Source organism: Vicia villosa, unplaced genomic scaffold (genome assembly GCF_029867415.1).
Source record: "Vicia villosa cultivar HV-30 ecotype Madison, WI unplaced genomic scaffold, Vvil1.0 ctg.000101F_1_1_3, whole genome shotgun sequence".
Taxonomy (NCBI): Eukaryota; Viridiplantae; Streptophyta; class Magnoliopsida; order Fabales; family Fabaceae; genus Vicia; species Vicia villosa.
In genome coordinates this window covers 407,694-429,666 of record NW_026705013.1, presented here as the reverse complement: position 1 = coordinate 429,666, position 21,973 = coordinate 407,694, and the positions used below count along the sequence as shown (strand labels likewise).

Genomic DNA, 21,973 nt, shown 5'->3' with positions numbered 1-21,973 from the left:
ACGGAGCATACCCATGCTTTCTAAGAAGAATTTGAGTGGAAGAGATTTCTGCTGGGCTAGAAGAACTTGATGATGAATACATGGTGAAATGCTTGTTTACAGAACAAAGCTAGGGTTTGTGCGATGAATGCAAAGAGAGAGACAAATGAATAGAGAGAGAGCGAAAAAGATGAAATGAAGATGAAGCGGGTTATTTAAAAGATTGAATAAAAGAAAATAATAAATGAAATATGGTTTAAATGAAATGATTACAGAAAAACACGACATCAATTTGCATTTAATGAGATATGACGTTAGGAGAGATAAAGTGACAAACTGAAATGATTTGCACAGTTACCTAGGGCGGCGTCTCCTCAACTGCACGCATGCTTGTCTAAAAATAGTGAACACGTGTTTATTTTCTGGAAAGACTGGTGACAGCTGTTTTGCTTTAAAATAGCTTCTGAATCAACTTAGATAATGAAACATTAGTGATAACAGAATCAGAACTTCTAATTGATCATTATCAGAACTTCTTATAAACACCTAGTTCTGACACATTTCAGAAGTTAACCATACATAAGATCTTCTCATCTTCTCATTCTGGGCATAAATCCATACTGATATTCTTCAGAATGAACTTAAACCTATCTTCAGCAAGGGGTTTTGTAAAGATATCAGCCCATTGATGGTCTGTATCCACAAAGTTCAAAAAGAGAACACCCTTCTGAACATAGTCCCTAATAAAATAATGTTTAATCTCAATATGTTTAGCTTTGGAATGTAAGATAGGATTCTTTGATAAACATATGGCAGAAGTATTATCACAGAAGATAGGAATGTTACTCTCATATATTTAATAATCTTCTAGCTGACTCTTCATCCAGAGCATTTGTATGCTACACCCAGCAGCAGCAACATATTCTGCTTCTGTTGTTGAGAGGGCTATGGTATCTTGCTTCTTGCTAAACCAGGAGATCAAATGACTTCCAAGAAATTGACAACTTCCAGAAGTACTCTTCCTTTCAATTCTATCTCCAGCATAGTCAGCATCACAAAATCCTACTAAGTTGTATTCTTTAGATCTTCTGTAGACTAAACCAACATTAGTAGTACCTTTCAGATACCTCAGAATTCTCTTAACAGCAGTTAAGTGAGATTCTCTAGGATCTGATTGGAATCTAGCACACAAACAAACACTGAAAAGAATGTCAGGTCTAGAAGCAGTTAAATATAGAAGAGATCCAATCATACCTCTGTACAACTTCTGATCTACCTTCTTACTTACCTCATCCTTACCTAGAACACACGTTGGATACATAGGAGTTTTGGCTTCTTTGCTTTCAGAAAGATTAAACTTCTTCAGAAGTTTTTTCACATACTTCGTTTGATGAACATAAGTTCCATCAGAAGTTTGATTGATTTGAATCCCAAGGAAATACTTGAGCTCACCCATCATACTCATTTCAAATTCAGCCTGCATAGACTTAGCAAACTCCTTTCCAAGTGAAGCATTAGATGTTCCAAAAATAATATCATCAACATAAATTTGACAAATTAAAATATCCTTCTTAGACGTTTTACAGAAAAGGGTCGTATCCACTTGTCCTCTAGTGAAACCATTGTTTAGAAGGAAAGAACTTAATCTCTCATACCAAGCTCTAGGTGTAACACCCCAATTCTACCCAAAGCATTTAGGCAAGAAAATATCAGAGTATTAAAATTTCATACAACACAATTAGGATGTTACACTAAGTAACCAAACAAACACCTTGAAAACAAACGGACATCACCGATGCCAAAAGCATACACACCTGCCAATAACATGATACATAACACACAGAAGATATGAACATATATATATACGTATAGCTCTCACTCTCAAAGAGGAGTTTTCCAAAATAAAGTGTTTACGATACACAATGGCACGTTATCACATATACATGTTCAAAAGAGTCATATACAAATAAATAACAACAGACTCCCGACTACCCAGTGTTACATATCAGAGCGACCGACAAGACCAACTGGAGAACTACCTCTTCCAAAAGACTCCCAAAGCGGCTAATCTGTAGGATGCCACTCAAGCATCAAATCAGCAGAAGGGTGAGAATATAATTCATAATGAAAGCGTGACAATTATAGTAATGCCAACATGTATCATCAATAATCATACAACAAAGTAATCCACTCATTTAACCACAATTAATATATAAGTAATGTGACACATGAATGGTAACATAAATTATAAAGACTGACGATGATGAATGAGACTCGACTATGCATATGCATGTGGTACCAAATCCGGAGTGAAACTCCTCCTTGTCATTATGACAAATACACCTGCCGAGCATTATGCTGGGACTTTATTCCACTCAGGAAGCCCGCAGGCTGTCGTCATCGAGCACGCAGCTCCCACTGATGACCTCTTGCCACTCAGGCTAATATACCGTTACCGAGCATTAAGCTCCTACTGGTAACCATGCCCGCAGGCCATCTGTTAACAGCATTCCGCCATTAACGTATTGAAATGTTATGCTGTGCAAATATATGACTCTATTACACGACAACAACATCATCAACAATATAACACGATCATACACTCACGTTACATCGTTTATATTCTATCCAAAAGGATACATCACCAATTAATAACATCGTTATCAATTACATCACACCATAATTACCACACAGGCATTAATAAGCACACAGCACACATTCACCGTTAAAACATACTGGCCACATCGGCATAAATGATCGCATAATTACATCACCTCAAATTAATATTGGCCATTAGCCCACAACTCCATCAATACATCATCAACAAGTTGTAATAACAACAATTCAACAATGATAATACATCATTCTCATAACAACAATGACTTGCCATAAGGCCACACATCATGTTAATAACAAACAACCAAACATTGTCACATATCAAGAATGAACATTCATTAATACATAACACATATGAACATGATCTCATGTTATCGACAACTAATCACATACCTCGTACCAATACGATAACATTCACACAACATATCATCATGATTTATCATGCACTAGTTCACAAAACCATTTATGAAAATCAACCAAGCACTACTACATCTTACATCATTAACAATTACCACCAAGCACTATGATTATTTACCAATCATATCGCGCATATAAACAATTATGTGTTTTCATCAACAACCCTCATAACCAATTAATAACAAGCTAACCAAGCCTATACTATCATATAGAACATCCAACTAGCTTCCTAACACTTCGAACGGCGTACGAAACGGAGCTACGGATCAAAAGTTACGAGGTTTCAAAGTTTGGATAATTGAACATACTACACAACTCATCACTTGATCCTAATAAAAATAATGGGATACTACATACTATGAATCATTTAATTAGATAATAATATAGTTCATTGCGTTAGCTTTCCAACGCTTCGAACGGCGACAAAATCGGAGTTACGGTTCAAGAGTTACGATGTTTCAAAGTTTTGGAAAAACAGAAAAAGCTGTTGTCCGCTTCAGCTCCGCTCAGCGGACCTTCGCAGGGAATTTTCTGCAAAAGAACCTCCGCTCAGCGGACCCACCTCCGCTCAGCGGACCTGCGTAAACCCAGAAAAAACCAGAACGAACCAGAACAGTTTTAACCCTCTTATACCCACCAAAACCACTCCAAAACGTCATTATAACACCAATACAACACATACAAACCATAGAAACAATCTAACATCAAACTTTTCATGGTTGATTCATCAATCTATCTCAAAACCTAACTTTTTATTCAAACTCAATCAAGCCATGGAAAAGGAAAACAAACATGATCAATCACCATAACACAACAAGGATATCATTTAATCATCATACAATCATTCTCAAACAAACTTAAATCAAACAAAGACCACACAAGAAAATTGTGGAAATTGGAACAAGAAGAACAAGAACAAGAACAAGACTATAAGAATCGTACATCCAAGATAAATTAGATTCACCCCCTTACCTTGCTATTGTGACGATCGGCAATCGATTCGGTTGAGAATCCTCCACTTTCTCTTGTTTTTCCTCTTTGCTCTTCTTCTTCCTCTCTTCTCTTCTTTCTTTCCTTTTTCTTTCCATCCTCTTTCCTTTCTCACAAATATCTCCTTCTTATAAGGAAAATATTTATCCCGCGGAAATGACCAAAATGCCCCTACGCTCAAATATCGTTCAAACGCCCCAAAACGCGGAATATTACCTTAATGATATTTCTAGTACCAAAAATATGAAAACCTTCAATTAAATATTAGTCCGCCATCCCGAACTAATACCGACTGAAACGACTCCAAAAACGGTAAAATTCCAATAGATGTCACAAACGTCCAAATTAAGCATATACTTATTTTCCGGGCGTTACAACTCTCCCCCACTTAGAAGATTTTCGTCCTCGGAAATATCCCAAACGCAAACAAACTTGGATACGCTCTTGTATCCGACTAACCAACTATCAAGCCACGAAAGCAACGACACAATCAGCGCCAAACAACGAATCACTCTAGCTAAAAGCAAAACAACCAAAACACAACAACGGCAACGAGATGCAATGCCCATACAATGCACTCATCGACTAACACCAAAACACAAGAAATAACCAAGACACAGTCAACAAGGACAAGATGCAATGCCCATACAATGCACTTGTCAACCAAACCGCAACCATATTGTTACCGTCATCAAAGGCAACACACCTCTAATCCCCCATCCAAGGAATTAGCTACATGTACTCGAACCATCACCATGGAAACGAGACATCATCTTAGATAAGGACATAAAGTTCCATGACATATACAACTTCTGAACATCCTCAGCAAAACTAGAATACCAACAACCCGGTCGCACAACATCCAAACAACCATGCCAAGACATAGCAGTCAAACATGTAACCAAAACATCTGGTGGTCTTATAATTCCTACCACATCCACTGTCCACAATTTGAACTCTAACAATTCATACACGCACATACGAACCGCGTCATTTCACGCTTCCGATGCGCACTCTGATTTCTCACAACAAACAGATTCACCAATTTCATAACCAACTTCCAACACCTTCTAGTATTCACCAGAAACTCATTGTTCTCTCTTATCATACTCAACCTCTTAATATGCTGTGTCAGCTTGCACACCAGGCAAAAGTCTTTGTATTATCCAATTCAAAGGTAAAAAGCTAATCCAAACACATCCTTGTTTCACAACACAAGCCCTCATAGATCCTTAAGTGACCAAACCGTCCTCTCAGTCTGACCATCCGTTTGAGGATGATACGCTAAACTCAAACGCAACTTCGTACCCAAGGTACCTTGAGAACCTTCTCAAAATTTCAGAAATAAACCTCGGATCTCAATCTGAACATTACCTTACGAAACACCATGCAAACAAACAAACCAACAAACAATTTTATCAACATACCACTCGCCAGTACTTCCATCGGTTAATCCATTCTTATCGAAATAACATGAGCAGATTTCGTCAATATATCCACAATAACCCAAATCACCTCACAATTACTCGATGTCCTCGGCAAACCAGAAACAAAATCCATAGAAATGCTATTCCACTTCTACTCAGGAATGGATAACAGTTACATGAAACCAGACGACTCCTGACAAGTCAAACACAATTAAACAAAACCCTTCATATCCTTCTTCATTACCTTGCCACTAAAAATGACATTCTCAAATCTTGATACATCTTAGTAGCATCAGGATGAATACTCAAATCACCACGACGCACCTCATCCCAAGTCCTCTTTTCAAATCCGAACATTAGGAATACAAACTTGATCATGACATCCCATGACATTGCTCTTATCAATCCGAAGATCACCATCTTTATCTTTGACTAATAAATGTCATCTTATCAACCCATTCAAATCCGATTCCTGACCTTTTCTAATCTCATCAAGAATACCATAAGTAAGCTTTCACATAAAAGCTCAACACTTGAAGAAGTCGCTTTACGAACCAAACTCAAATCTCACAACTGTTTCAACAATCACAATACTCGAATCATCAACATAGACATATGCAATGCTTTCTCATATTCAACTCGTTCTGATCAAACGAATACTTCAAACTCTTGTAGTCACGTACACACACAAATCTCGATCCAAATAATTAGTGCCTTCAAATTTCCCAAACAGAAATAACAACTGCCAACTCTAAATCTTGTGACAGATAAATCCTTTCAAAAACCTTAACTTGCATAAAAGCATAAACCTCCACTTACCCCTTGAACATTCACTTCACTCAACCAAAAACTCACATAAGGAAACTTTGCAAACAACTTCTTCTTCCCAACACGGACAAAACAATTCTCAAGTACTTAGCATGACCATCTTCACACTGATGATACCCATACCTCAAATCAAACTTGCAAAACAAACAAGCTCAAACCAACTTGATCCATCAAAATATCAATCCTCGAAAGTGGATACTTTTCCTTAATTGTCACTTTTCTCAATTGTCTAAAATCGACACAAAGCCTCATAGAACCTTCCTTCTTAACCAACAAAACATATGCACCCTACGACGACACACTCGAACAAACAAACTTCTTCTCAAGAAAATCCTTAAGTTGACTCCTCAACTCTTCCAACTCAGAAGTTGGCATCCGATACGGAACCCTCGACACAACAATAGTTCTAGGAACTAAATCCGTCAAAACAGAACTCCAAGACAGAATTCCTCCTTTCGACGATGAATCAATTAAACCTTCAAGAAACACTTATACATATGCACAACTATCCGCAATTCCCACAATTGCTCTTTCTCAAGGACATCCAAAGTCGTCGACAACATAAACAACGTCGTACCACCCAACACCGACTCATTCACTTCCAATATTATCAAATTAGCCAGATAAGCCTATCACGTCCAATACGACTCCGTCTACTATCAACAAGAGATTAAGGGTGATCAAGTCCTCAATTTGTCAATAGGTAGCCGACAATCATAATAAAGTATAAACTATCAGTACCAACTTTAATAATATTCTTTTCCAACTTTTGCTCATAGCACAGAAGCACTATGATTCCATAATTCACAAATCTCTCAAGATTATCTGAACCAGCTAACACCGACGTCCGGTAGCTACGTACCAAAACACTTCTAACAATATCTCAAAACAAAATATCTGAGATCCTACTCATCTCTTCATATTCCTAATTCTTACTCGAGTTTCAGAACATTTCCAACAACGTCAATAACTCCTACAACAAAGTCTACCACAATACTTTCCTTAATCATTGATCCAACAACGACACTTCACACAAGGCTACTCAAACAACAACTTCATAGTCCATCAGTAGCGTTAGAGCATCACAACTTTCTAAATTCCATTCCTTAGAAATAACCAAAATATACTTCGAGACACTCCAACTTGATTAACAACCGAAGTCTTAAGTCCAAGTCGCCTTCACTTCAGAAAACAACAAATTCCAACAACACTAGTACTGCTGCCCTCAGTAGCATACTAACATCTTGCAACTGAAACATATCCGAGAAGCATATCTTCTCCCCCACTTAGCTTCAAACCATTCCTGCATACAACTGACTAGAGGCACAACAAGTACTGAAAGTGCTCCACACACTTATCACGTACTGAGGATTAAACAACATTAGACAACACTGGCCGGACAGACCGACCTGCTCTGATACCACTAATGTAACACCCCAATTCTACCCAAAGCATTTAGGCAAGAAAATATCAGAGTATTAAAATTTCATACAACACAATTAGGATGTTACACTAAGTAACCAAACAAACACCTTGAAAACAAACGGACATCACCGATGCCAAAAGCATACACACCTGCCAATAACATGATACATAACACACGGAAGATATGAACATATATATATACGTATAGCTCTCACTCTCAAAGAGGAGTTTTCCAAAATAAAGTGTTTACGATACACAATGGCACGTTATCACATATACATGTTCAAAAGAGTCATATACAAATAAATAACAACAGACTCCCGACTACCCAGTGTTACATATCAGAGCGACCGACAAGACCAACTGGAGAACTACCTCTTCCAAAAGACTCCCAAAGCGGCTAATCTGCAGGATGCCACTCAAGCATCAAATCAGCAGAAGGGTGAGAATATAATCCATAATGAAAGCGTGACAATTATAGTAATGCCAACATGTATCATCAATAATCATACAACAAAGTAATCCACTCATTTAACCACAATTAATATATAAGTAATGTGACACATGAATGGTAACATAAATTATAAAGACTGACGATGATGAATGAGACTCGACTATGCATATGCATGTGGTACCAAATCCGGAGTGAAACTCCTCCTTGTCATTATGACAAATACACCTGCCGAGCATTATGCTGGGACTTTATTCCACTCAGGAAGCCCGCAGGCTGTCGTCATCGAGCACGCAGCTCCCACTGATGACCTCTTGCCACTCAGGCTAATATACCGTTACCGAGCATTAAGCTCCTACTGGTAACCATGCCCGCAGGCCATCTGTTAACAGCATTCCGCCATTAACGTATTGAAATGTTATGCTGTGCAAATATATGACTCTATTACACGACAACAACATCATCAACAATATAACACGATCATACACTCACGTTACATCGTTTATATTCTATCCAAAAGGATACATCACCAATTAATAACATCGTTATCAATTACATCACACCATAATTACCACACAGGCATTAATAAGCACACAGCACACATTCACCGTTAAAACATACTGGCCACATCGGCATAAATGATCGCATAATTACATCACCTCAAATTAATATTGGCCATTAGCCCACAACTCCATCAATACATCATCAACAAGTTGTAATAACAACAATTCAACAATGATAATACATCATTCTCATAACAACAATGACTTGCCATAAGGCCACACATCATGTTAATAACAAACAACCAAACATTGTCACATATCAAGAATGAACATTCATTAATACATAACACATATGAACATGATCTCATGTTATCGACAACTAATCACATACCTCGTACCAATACGATAACATTCACACAACATATCATCATGATTTATCATGCACTAGTTCACAAAACCATTTATGAAAATCAACCAAGCACTACTACATCTTACATCATTAACAATTACCACCAAGCACTATGATTATTTACCAATCATATCGCGCATATAAACAATTATGTGTTTTCATCAACAACCCTCATAACCAATTAATAACAAGCTAACCAAGCCTATACTATCATATAGAACATCCAACTAGCTTCCTAACACTTCGAACGGCGTACGAAACGGAGCTACGGATCAAAAGTTACGAGGTTTCAAAGTTTGGATAATTGAACATACTACACAACTCATCACTTGATCCTAATAAAAATAATGGGATACTACATACTATGAATCATTTAATTAGATAATAATATAGTTCATTGCGTTAGCTTTCCAACGCTTCGAACGGCGACAAAATCGGAGTTACGGTTCAAGAGTTACGATGTTTCAAAGTTTTGGAAAAACAGAAAAAGCTGTTGTCCGCTTCAGCTCCGCTCAGCGGACCTTCGCAGGGAATTTTCTGCAAAAGAACCTCCGCTCAGCGGACCCACCTCCGCTCAGCAGACCTGCGTAAACCCAAAAAAAACCAGAACGAACCAGAACAGTTTTAACCCTCTTATACCCACCAAAACCACTCCAAAACATCATTATAACACCAATACAACACATACAAACCATAGAAACAATCTAACATCAAACTTTTCATGGTTGATTCATCAATCTATCTCAAAACCTAACTTTTTATTCAAACTCAATCAAGCCATGGAAAAGGAAAACAAACATGATCAATCACCATAACACAACAAGGATATCATTTAATCATCATACAATCATTCTCAAACAAACTTAAATCAAACAAAGACCACACAAGAAAATTGTGGAAATTGGAACAAGAAGAACAAGAACAAGAACAAGACTATAAGAATCATACATCCAAGATAAATTAGATTCACCCCCTTACCTTGCTATTGTGACGATCGGCAATCGATTCGGTTGAGAATCCTCCACTTTCTCTTGTTTTTCCTCTTTGCTCTTCTTCTTCCTCTCTTCTCTTCTTTCTTTCCTTTTTCTTTCCATCCTCTTTCCTTTCTCACAAATATCTCCTTCTTATAAGGAAAATATTTATCCCGCGGAAATGACCAAAATGCCCCTACGCTCAAGTATCGTTCAAACGCCCCAAAACGCGGAATATTACCTTAATGATATTTCTAGTACCAAAAATATGAAAACCTTCAATTAAATATTAGTCCGCCATCCCGAACTAATACCGACTGAAACGACTCCAAAAACGGTAAAATTCCAATAGATGTCACAAACGTCCAAATTAAGCATATACTTATTTTCCGGGCGTTACACTAGGAGCTTGCTTCAATCCATACGTTGATTTCTTAAGTTTGAAAACATGTTCTGGAGACTTAAAGTCTTCAAAACTAGGAGGTTGGTGGACATAGACTTCCTCATCTATATAGCCATTTAAGAAGGCACTCTTAACATCCATCTGATATAGAGTGATGTTATGTTGAGTGGCAAAGGTAATTAATAAGCGAATAGATTCTAACCTGGCTACTGGTGCAAAGGTTTCCGTATAGTCGATTCCTTCTTGTTGACTATAACCCTGAGCCACCTGTCTGGCTTTGTTTCTTACCACTTCTGCCTTTTCACTAAGCTTGTTTCTGAACACCCACTTTGTACCAATGATGTTGAATCCTTTTGGTCTAGAACCCAAATCCCATACATCATTCCTTGTAAACTGATTTAGTTCTTCTTGCATGGCAATTATCCAGTCTGGATCTTCTAGAGCTTGATCAACAGAAGTTGGCTCGATCAAAGAAACAAGACCTAATTGACATTCTGCATTGTTCTTAAGGAATGCTCTTGTTCTGATAGGATCATCTTTCTTTCCGAGGATCACATCTTCTGAGTAAGCTGAGGTGAGTCTAGAAGATCTTCTGACTGTTGGCTCTTCAGAAATTCTGAGATTCTCTAAAGATGCAGCAACTTGATCTTCTGATCCTTTGCTTATGAGATTTTCAGCTTCTGAAACTTTGCTTCTTGGTTCTTCAGTTTTTGTTATATCAATATCTATATCTGCAAAATTCTCAAACTGCTTTGGCTTTTCAAGACCAAGCTTATCATCAAATCTGATATTGATTGATTCTTCTACAACCAATGTTTCAGTATTGTATACTTTGTAGCCTTTAGAGCGTTCAGAATATCCAAGAAGAAAACATTTTTGTGACTTAGAATCAAACTTACCAAGATGATATTTAGTATTCAGAATAAAACACACACATCCAAAAGGATGAAAATATGAAATGTTGGGCTTTCTGTTCTTCCACAATTCATAGGGAGTCTTATTTAGAATAGGTCTTATAGAGATTCTATTCTGAATATAACATGCAGTGTTTATTGCTTCTGCCCAGAAGTGCTTAGCCATATTAGTCTCATTGATCATGGTTCTGGCCATTTCTTGCAGAGTCCTATTCTTTCGCTCTACAACTCCATTTTGCTGTGGAGTTCTAGGACAAGAGAAATCATGGGCAATACCATTTTCTTTGAAGAACTCCTCAAAGAATCTGTTCTCAAATTCGCCACCATGATCACTTCTGACCTTTATGATTGTGCACTCCTTCTCAGATTGGATCTGAGTGCAGAATTCAAAGAACACTGAATGAGACTCATCCTTGTGTTTTAAGAACTTAACCCATGTCCAGCGGCTATAATCATCTACGATGACTAATCCATATTTCTTCCCTCTGACAGATGATGTTTTGACTGGTCCAAACAAATCAATGTGCAGAAGTTCTAACGGCCTTGAGGAAGAGACAACATTCTTAGATTTGAATGCAGGTTTGGAGAACTTGCCCTTCTGACATGCTTCACAAAGAGCATCTGATTTGTATTTCAGATTTGGGAGACCTCTGACCAGATTTAGTTTGTTAATCTGAGAAATCTTTCTCAAACTAGCATGTCCTAATCTTCTGTGCCAGACCCATTGCTCTTCAGAAACAGACATAAGACAAGTCACCTTCTGCTTCTCAAGATCAGAAAGATCAATCTTATAAATGTTGTTCTTTCTCTTGCCTGTAAATAGGATTGAGCCATCCTTCTGACTTACAGCCTTGCAATACTTTTGATTGAAGATTATATCATAACCATTGTCACTTAATTGACTTATGGACAATAAGTTATGTGTTAATCCTTCTACAAGATGTACATTAGTCATGGAAGGAGAGTTACCAATACTTATGGTTCCAGAGCCAATAATCTTGCCATTCTGATCTCCTCCAAACTTGACTTCTCCACCAAATTTAAGCACCAGGTCTTGGAACATAGACCTTCTTCCCGTCATGTGTCGCGAGCACCCAGAGTCCAGGTACCATGACATTTTGTGCTTTGTCTTCTTTGCTGCCAAGGATATCTACAACATAATTATCTTCTCCTTAGGTACCCACAATTTCTTGGGTCCTTTCTTGTTAGTTTTCCTCAAGTTCTGATTGAACTTGGGTTTAGCATAATAGTTAACAGGAGGAACACCATGATATTCTTTAGGTTTGGCAGCATGATATTTTTTAGGTTGTGTCACATGCTTCTTGGTGTGTGTAGCATGAAAGCTTTATGCATGTGAAGTGAGCCTGATATCATGTGAGTGGCCATATTTGAACTGCTCATACAATGGCTTGTATGTGATTTTCATATCTTCAACAGGTTCAAATTTACGTGGGGTATCACCCTCATAGCCAACGCTAATCCTTTTGTTTCCAGAAACTCCATATATCATAGAAGCAAGGTGACTTCTGCCAATACTTCTAGATAGAAACTTTCTGAAGCTCGAGTCATATTCTTTCAGAATATGATTGAGGCTAGGAATGGATTTTTTTTATTCAGAAGGAGATCCAATGTCTTTGGATAATTTTAAAACTTTTTCCTTCAGTTCAGAATTTTCCACTTCCAGCTTCTTAGTTTCAGATTCAAATAGCTTTTTCAGCTTTTTGTATTTGATACTAAGATGAGCCTTGAGTTCCAGAAGTTCAGTTAAACTGGAGACTAACTCTTCTCTAGATAGTTCAGAAAATACCTCTTCAGAATCTGATTCTGATGTAGATTCTGATCCATCATCCACTGTGGCCATTAGTGCAAAGTTTGCTTGCTCGCCTTCAGAGTCTGATTCTGATTCTGATTCAGAATCATCCCATGTTGCCATAAGACCCTTCTTCTTATGAAACTTCTTCTTGGGATTCTCCTTCTGAAGTTTTGGACATTCATTCTTGAAGTGTCCAGGCTCATTGCACTCATAGCATATGACCCTCTTCTTGTCAGATCTTCTGCCACTAGAAGATTCTCCTCTTTCAAGCTTCTTTGAACTTCTGAAGCTCTTGAACTTCCTTTGCTTGCTCTTCCAGAGTTGGTTTACCCTTCTGGAGATCATGGACAGTTCATCTTCTCTTCTGATTCTGATTCTTCATAATCTACTTCTTCAGCCTGAAAAGCGTTAGTGCATTTGCATCCAGCTCTATCTCATGGCTTTTCAAGGCACTGGTTAGCTCTTCCAAAGAAACCTCATTAAGATTCTTTGCAATCTTGAATGCAGTCACCATTGGACCCCATCTTCTGGGCAAGCTTCTGATGATCTTCTTTACATGATCAGCCTTGGTGTAGCCTTTGTCCAGAACTCTTAATCCAGCAGTTAGCGTTTGAAATCTTGAGAACATCTTCCCAATGTTTTCATCGTCCTCCATCTTGAAGGCTTCATATTTCTGGATTAGAGCAAGAGCTTTGGTCTCCTTGACTTGAGCATTTCCTTCATGGGTCATCTTCAATGACTCATATATATCATAGGCAGTTTCCCTGTTAGATATCTTCTCATATCAGCATGAGAGATAGCATTCAGCAAAACAGTCCTACATTTATGATGATTTTTGAATTTCTTCTTTTGATCATCATTCATTTCTTGTCTTGTAAGCCTTACGCCAGTAGCTTTCACTGGATGTTTGTAACCATCCATCAGAAGATCCCATAATTCACCATCTAGACCAAGGAAGTAACTTTCAAGTTTACCTTTTCAGTATTCAAAATTTTCACCATCAAATACTGGTGGTCTAGTATAACCATTGTTACCATTTCCATTGTATTGCTGAGATGAGCCAGATGTAGATGTATTTGTTGGATCTTCACTAGCCATCTTTTACTGAAGCATTTTTCTCTTCCTAAATCTTTTCTAAACACGGTAAAGTGCTTGCACCTTAGAACCGGCGCTCTGATACCAATTGAAGGATAGAAAAACACTTAGAAAGGGGGGGTTTGAATAAGTGTAGCTTTAAAACTTGTAAGATAAAAACTATTTGCACAATGATTTTTATCCTGGTTCGTTGTTAACTAAACTACTCCAGTCCACCCCCTTGGAGTGATTTACCTCACCTGAGGATTTAATCCACTAATCACACAAGATTACAATGGTTTTCCACTTAGAAAAATTCTAAGTCTTCTAGAGTATACTGATCACAACCTGATCACTCTAGGAACAAACTGCTTAGATACCCTCTAAGACTTTCTAGAGTATACTGATCAACAACCTGATCACTCTAGTTCTTACAACTTAATGTAAACAAATTCTTTTAAGAGTTACAATGCTTCTTATAAAGCTATTATCACAACTGTGATTTTCTCTTAAGTTTAAGCTTAATCTCACTAAGATATTACAACAACAATGTAGTGAGTTTGATGATGAAGTTTGAGAGCTTTTTGAATTTGACAGCGTTTCTGTATATTTGCGCAAGTGTTGTATTCAGCTTCTCATCAGAACTTCAATATATAGGCGTTTGAGAAGATGACCGTTGGGAGCATTTAATGCTTTGCGTAATCCGTACAGCATTGCATTTAATGTTTCACTGTTTTGTCAATTACCTCGAGCCTTGCTTTCGATGTGTCTACTGACGTTGCCTTTAATAGCTTCTAACGTTCCTTTTGTCAGTCAGCGTAGCCTGCCATCTTGTACTTGCTTCTGATCTGATGTTTGTGTAAACAACGTTTGAATATCATCAGAGTCAAACAGCTTGGTGCAGAGCATCTTCTTGTCTTCTGACCTTAAAGTGCTTCTGAGCGTGATACCATGAGAACTTCAGTGCTTCTGCTTCTGATCTCAAGTTCTTCTGATGCTTCCATAGACCCATGTTCTGATTCTGCTTGACCATTTTCTGATGTCTTGCCAGACCATGTTCTGATGTTGCATGCTGAACCTTCTGAGTCAGTGCTTCTTGCGCTGATTTTGTGCATACTCTTTATATAATTCCTGAAATGGAAATTGCATAGTATTAGAGTACCACATTTTTTCATACAAAATTCATATGCTTGTTATCATCAAAACTAAGAATATTGATCAGAACAAATCTTGTTCTAACACAATCATCTGCTTGGTACACACATCTTGAATATAGCATGAGTTATGTAAGAAAGTGATGCAATATTGGGATGTGTGACATAGTTTAGATATAGATATAAGACTAAATATGAATGAGGGAATGTAGAAAACATCATGTAAATGCAGCAAGCTATCAAGAATAACAGTTCCAGCATAATTAGCAGTAACACAATTGCCATTAGGTAAATGAATGTTGACAAGATTAATAGCATATATAGTAGAAAAAGATTGGATATTAGGGAAGACATGGTGCGATGCACCTGAATCCAAAATCCACATGTTAGAAATAGGGAGAATACTACATGTATTGATAATACCTGAGATTGAGCTTTGATCAGGGGTGGATGACTTGGAGTTTTGGTCATTCTTGACTGTTGAAGAAGCTACATTAGGTATTGGTAGTCTTCTTTGGAGATGTGATTGTCTCTGTCTGATGCAAAAGAAGGTTTAGCATATGAATTTGGCTTAGGGTTTTTATTCCTATATCCAGGTGGAAATCCATGTTTAAAATAACATGTTTCCACAGTGTGGTTATTCTTGTGGCAATTGGTGCATAGCATAGGGGTTTTGGAATATGGTTTGCCTTTGGGTTTTTTCTTGTTGATAGTCTGAAAGGATGGTGGATTGGGTTGCAGGCATCGGTGAAGTAGCCACTTCTTGTTGTGCAATCATAGAATATACACGAATGATGTTGGGGAGAGGATCTAAAAGTAAGATTTGTATGCGTATATTATGATAATTGTCGCTCATACCTTTCAAGAAACACATGACGTATTCCATATGCTTAAAATTGTGCACTGCTTTAGAAAGGGAACAGAAGCATGGGATAGGGCAAGTGCGAGAAGGATTTAGGCGTAGAACCTCTAATTCATCCTAGATGATCTTGAGATAAGTGTAGTATGTTGATAATGATCGATCTCCTTACTGAATCGAATGTAAATCGCAAAGGAGATCAGAGAAGCAGAAGTGATTACCCTTGGTGAAATGTTCACAAAGATCCTTCCAAAGATCATATGTGGAATCAAAACAAATTGTGCTTTGTGCAATGTGTGGCGAAAGGGTACGCTAATCCAAGAAAGAACCATACTATTGGCACGATCCCATATTTCATAGTTAGGGTCAGAGATAGGGGGTTGTAGGAGATTACCATTGATGAATGTGATCTTCTTCTTTGATGTTAACGCGCGCCTCATGGATTTGCTCCAGTTGTGATAATTATGGTCATCAAGGGGCGGAGCGATGATCGTAGCACCTGGATTTTCACCTGGATGCCGATAATAGGGATTGCGCGAATTCAAGAGAGGATCTGATTCAGGTTTCTTGGAATCGTCATTATCAGGGTCGTGGTGATCGGATTCCGTACTAGAAGCCATGGAAGATCAGAGGGAGGTTTGTAGAGGTTGAGAAAGATAATGATGATGATGATGTATGTAGTGAATTTCTTCTGATACCATATTACATGAAGAGTGAATGGAATGTTTGAATTGCAGTTGGCGGTAATGAATACATTTTGGATAGAATGTAAAAGTGAAAAGTGAATACAATATACAAGAGAAAAACTAGACTTTATACATGTATCAGTCATGGGCCTAAACATAAGTAGCTCAATAACCTAAAGCCCAAGTAGATATAGAAAATATTATGCATTTAATTGTATACATTGTCCCATAAAAAATCAATCGATATATTGTGGGATGATTGGTGTAGGTTTTCGGATAGTTGTTTATGATTTCGATTTTGTTTTTTTATCGTTTGTAATTGGATTGGAGTATTCCTAATGTTCCTCTTAATTCAATTATCTTATAAAAAATTGTTCAAAATTAAGAAAGAATATTTAAACATGAGAAATACTTGCATAGATAAGAACCAAAATCCATACTTTTAGGAACAACCAATAAGAAGAAAGATAATTCAAATTTATTTAAAATTTAATTTTGTTTTTAATTTAAATAATGAGGTGGTTGTGATAATGGAGGAGAGAGACAATTTTATTATTTTTTTAATTAATACAAAATTGTAATTGTGTGTAAATTCAAGTGTTATGGTTGTGTCTATTTAAGTATTTTTCATATTTCACTATGAGATTAATTACTATGAACTAAATATTATTTTATAAATAATTAAAATAAAAGTTAAATTTCAATAAATATTTAACGGTTACAATTTATTGACGAGGTAAAACTGGTTTATACTACAATTAAATTCTTTCACTATATGTGATCCGGATCCTCTCCAATCATTTCTATGCTCTTGGTTCTGCCACAATTTCCAACATTCAATTTTTTATAAATAATATTTTATTTTCAAAAAAATTTAGCCATTAAATTAAGGTCAACATGAATGGCATTTAGTTTACAAATAATATTTTATTCAAAACTAACTCCTACCATTACTAAATGCATGACATACTATAATAACATCCAATTTAACTACTCCGTAAAAAAACCTCCAACTCAAAAAAAATTAGCCATTAAATTAAGGTCAACATGAAATAGTATTATCCTGAACATAATTTATATGTAATAAGTAATTGAATTGGAGTTTTTTTACGGAGTAGTTAAATTGAATGTTATTATAGTATGTCATGCATTTAGTAATGGTAGGAGTTAGTTTTGAATAAAAAAAAATAATATTAGGAGTTAAAGAAAAACCATAAGTGATAAGTTAGAAAAACAAACAACTAAAGAGTGAAAATGAAATAAAAATAGGTCAGTTAAAAAACTTATGTTACTTTTATATATAGTTATAAATATTAATAAAAATATTTTGTCATAAAAACATATATACTTTAAAAAAAATCAACAATATAAAATGATTTTATACTGTCAATCAATCACTTTTATATGTTTTACTAAGTTATATTGATATTTTAAAGTTAGATATATGATATGATTAAATGATGAATATCGATTAGATGATAGTTCATTATCTTTAATCTCTTTAAAAAATAAATTTTCTTTTTTGTTTCATAAAATTTTATTTCTATAATATATTAGAATCTAGCTACCAAGAACAAATGAAGTGTCTTATAGTTGTTTTTGTCATAATCTTGTGGGCATGTCCATACCTTGCCATGTCTAAAAGATTGCATAAATCATCTCTTATTGGAGCACACCAACAATGGATGATTAAATATGGACGCACATATACAAATAGTTATGAGATGGAAAAACGCTTACAAATATTTAAGAGTAATTTGAAATATATAGAGAAATTTAACAATGCTGGTAACAAAAGTTATAATCTAGGGTTAAATCAATTTTCTGATTTAACTAATGAAGAGTTTATGGCTTTATATACTGGAATCAAAGTTCCAAGCCAATTTTCTTCCTCCAAAATGATATCAAATACAGTACTATTCAATGTGAGTGATAATGTTCCAACAAATTTTGATTGGAGGCAACATGGAGCTGTCACTGATGTTAAGTTCCAAGGCATTTGTGGTAATCATAAAATTTCTTTTGCTTAATTTTTTTTAGCAATACAAATTGTTTTAATTATTTGGGTTTGTTTGGATAATCAATTTATTTAGAGTTAGACTCATATTTGAGAAAGTGGAATGCAGATCACCGCATAGAGTTCAAATTTATTTACGTTTAAATTATGATTAAAAAGAGTCTCACAATTATTTCTCACAAGAAAATCATGGTTAACTAGATCTTGTTTTTTATTTTATCACATTAAACTGAAAATAACATATATCAAATATTCGAAAATTTGAGACGGCTCTGCTTAGAATATATATCATAAGTGTTTATCAAAATAAACACTTATAAAAAAATTTATAAATTAATTTTTAACAAAAAGTAAAATAAATTTAAGTTATCTTTATATGTGATATAAATTGTTTTCATAAATTACTTTTGAGAACTTATAAAATTTGGCTAATTTTTATTATGAATAATAAAATAATTTGTTTTAATAAATTATTCCAACCTTAGTATTATATTAAAAAATTAATTATATCAAAATTCTAAAATTAACATCTCTAAGTTTTCAATTGTGTTTTCATATCATATCACAGTTATAACTTAACTTTTTTTTACTACCGTATTTAGATTAATATTCAATGCCACGTAATTGTTATACAGTAACAATATGACATTTCAACAAAATTATGATGTTATTATAATTTTGTGAAACTCCAATGGACTTTGGTTGTAACGAAAATAAATTTGTATCATAAAATATTGAAACATTATCATTTAAGTACGATAATTACATTATACTTTATGAAAAGTGTCTTTAATTAGGATTTTATGAATATTTAACTTTTAGATCATTATATAAATTAGTCTAATTAAAATTATGGTGGTTGATGTTACACTTTAGTTAGAAAATTGACCTGAATTGAACTATAGTTAAAGCTCACCTAAGTGAAGTGAACCAAAACTATTGATTAGGAATATTGGTATACTGTTTATGGTACAGTTTTCTGATTTTCAGTTTCAGTTTGATTTATTTGTCATTTAGTCCAGTTCTAAAATTGTTTGTGTAACATGGTTTGGTTTATTAGTCAAATATAACAGTTAACTATTTTAACTTCAGTTCAATTTGTTTCAACAGTTTGGTTCGATTCGGTGTTTTTTTTAACAATCCTAATTATGATAGTCAAGTTGTTGGATTCAACTAGTTAACGAGTCTGTCTTAAAATCAAATCATTAATCATAATACTAATATAATCCATTTCAATGTTTTAGGATGTTGTTGGGCTTTTACGGCTGTAGCAGCTGTAGAAGGTATTGTAAAAATCAAAAGTGGAAAGCTGATTTCATTGTCAGAGCAGCAACTTCTGGACTGTGATTACAAGAGTAGAGGATGTACAAATGGCCATTTTGAAACTGCCTTCGCGTCTATAATACAAACCCATGGTATTCTCAAAGAAAGTGATTATCCATACCAAGGAGTTAAACAAACTTGTCAAATTAATGGTAATATACAACCAGCAGCTCAAATAAGTAATTACAAATTTGTAACTTCCAATGATGAAAAACAACTATTGCAAGCTGTAGCACAACAGCCAATATCAGCTCTTATTGCTATGGGGGGTGAATTTCGTTCATACAAAGAAGGAATATATTCAGGATCATGTGGAAAAGTTATTAACCATGCATTAACTATAATTGGTTACGGGGAAAGTGAAGGTAAGAAATATTGGTTGATTAAGAATTCTTGGGGTAAAGGATGGGGTGAGAATGGATACATGAGGTTACTAAGAGAAGGCGAAGGAACTTCAGGTCATTGTCAGATTGCTACATATGTTGGATACCCCATTATCTAGTACTTTCAAATGAATATTATTGTCAGTTCATAAGTAAGTTTCATATTGTGTCTGTTCCGACTATTAGGAAAAATTAAACTATAATACATTGTGTTTTTTTTAATTCAACATATATTATTGGGGATAAAGCACTTGGATTCAAAAACTTGGAAGTGAAAAATATTAGGCTTCCTTGCTTTGTATATTTCATATGGCATCAACTTTCAAATCGATCTTATTAAGACACAATTCATCATGTAACAAAAAGTTCTTACTGCATTAACTTAAAAATATTTAGGAATGTAGGTTTTATTGAGCGTCGTACTCACTAGCTCTTTAAGAGGTATATATTTCCATTTCGTTACCCTATTTTGCTGGGTAGTTCAAGGATAAGAAAATTTATGCTCTATGACATTCTCATTACAAAAGTTCTCGCATTCCATATATTTGAAATATATGGTCACTTCGAATAAACACAACCTTTTTCATTTTGGATAATTTTGGTTAATTTCCAAAAGGCAACAAACGCCTTTTTTTATGAGATGAGAAAAACATCCAAGTATATCAAGAATATTCATCAACTTTAATAAGGGCATAACAATTACCACCAAAACACATGGTCCTGGATATATAAAAAAGATTCACATGCAAGAGTTGTATAGGCCTATTTGTAGAAATAATATTTTTCGATTTAAAAGAGGCATTGACTTGTTTACCCTTTTAGGATGTATCACATAATTGATTCTTTTTCAAAACACAAGTTTGGCAAATCGATTACTAATTCCTTCTAGACCAATTATTTCAAATGGTCCATGTAGATATGGGCTATTCTCTTATGCCATAGCTATAATTCATCATCTTTACTTAAAATACAAACATCATTTGAAGAGATTTTGTTAAAATTTATGGTGTGTGTATTTCCACTTCTTAAACTAGTAAACATAGTTTGATTGTTTTCAGATTTTACGACATTGTATACAGACAAATCAAAAGTCACTATATTACCTTTGACACATAACTGACGAATACTTAGAAAATTATGCTTCAAACCTTCAAGTGAAAGCACATCCCCAATAGTTGGATTGATACTTACAAATAGTACTAGAACCTATGATCTTTCCCTTGTTATTATCATCATAAGAAACAAAACATCCTTTTTTAGGAGTGGAAAAGAAAACAGATATTTATCTCCATTCGTATGCTTTGAACAACCACACCCACATATATTTCAAG

General features: G+C 35.3%; 1 protein-coding gene across 1 annotated transcript; it reads left to right on the top strand.

Annotated features, from left to right (window-relative positions):
- Positions 1-18,496: 18,496 nt before the first annotated feature.
- Positions 18,497-20,761, top strand: LOC131624080 (zingipain-2-like). The gene is made up of 2 exons (XM_058895067.1): positions 18,497-18,923; positions 20,181-20,761. The coding sequence occupies exons 1-2, from the start codon at positions 18,497-18,499 to the stop codon at positions 20,759-20,761; spliced, it is 1,008 nt and encodes a 335-aa protein (XP_058751050.1).
- Positions 20,762-21,973: the final 1,212 nt, after the last annotated feature.

Excerpts from the sequence above, each read along its gene's own strand:
- LOC131624080 (XM_058895067.1), top strand. The coding sequence starts at position 18,497 with ATGAAGTGTCTTATAGTTGTTTTTGTCATAATCTTGTGGGCATGTCCA. Across the intron at positions 18,924-20,180 it reads TAAGTTCCAAGGCATTTGTG|GATGTTGTTGGGCTTTTACG; the intron begins GTAATCATAAAA and ends TCAATGTTTTAG.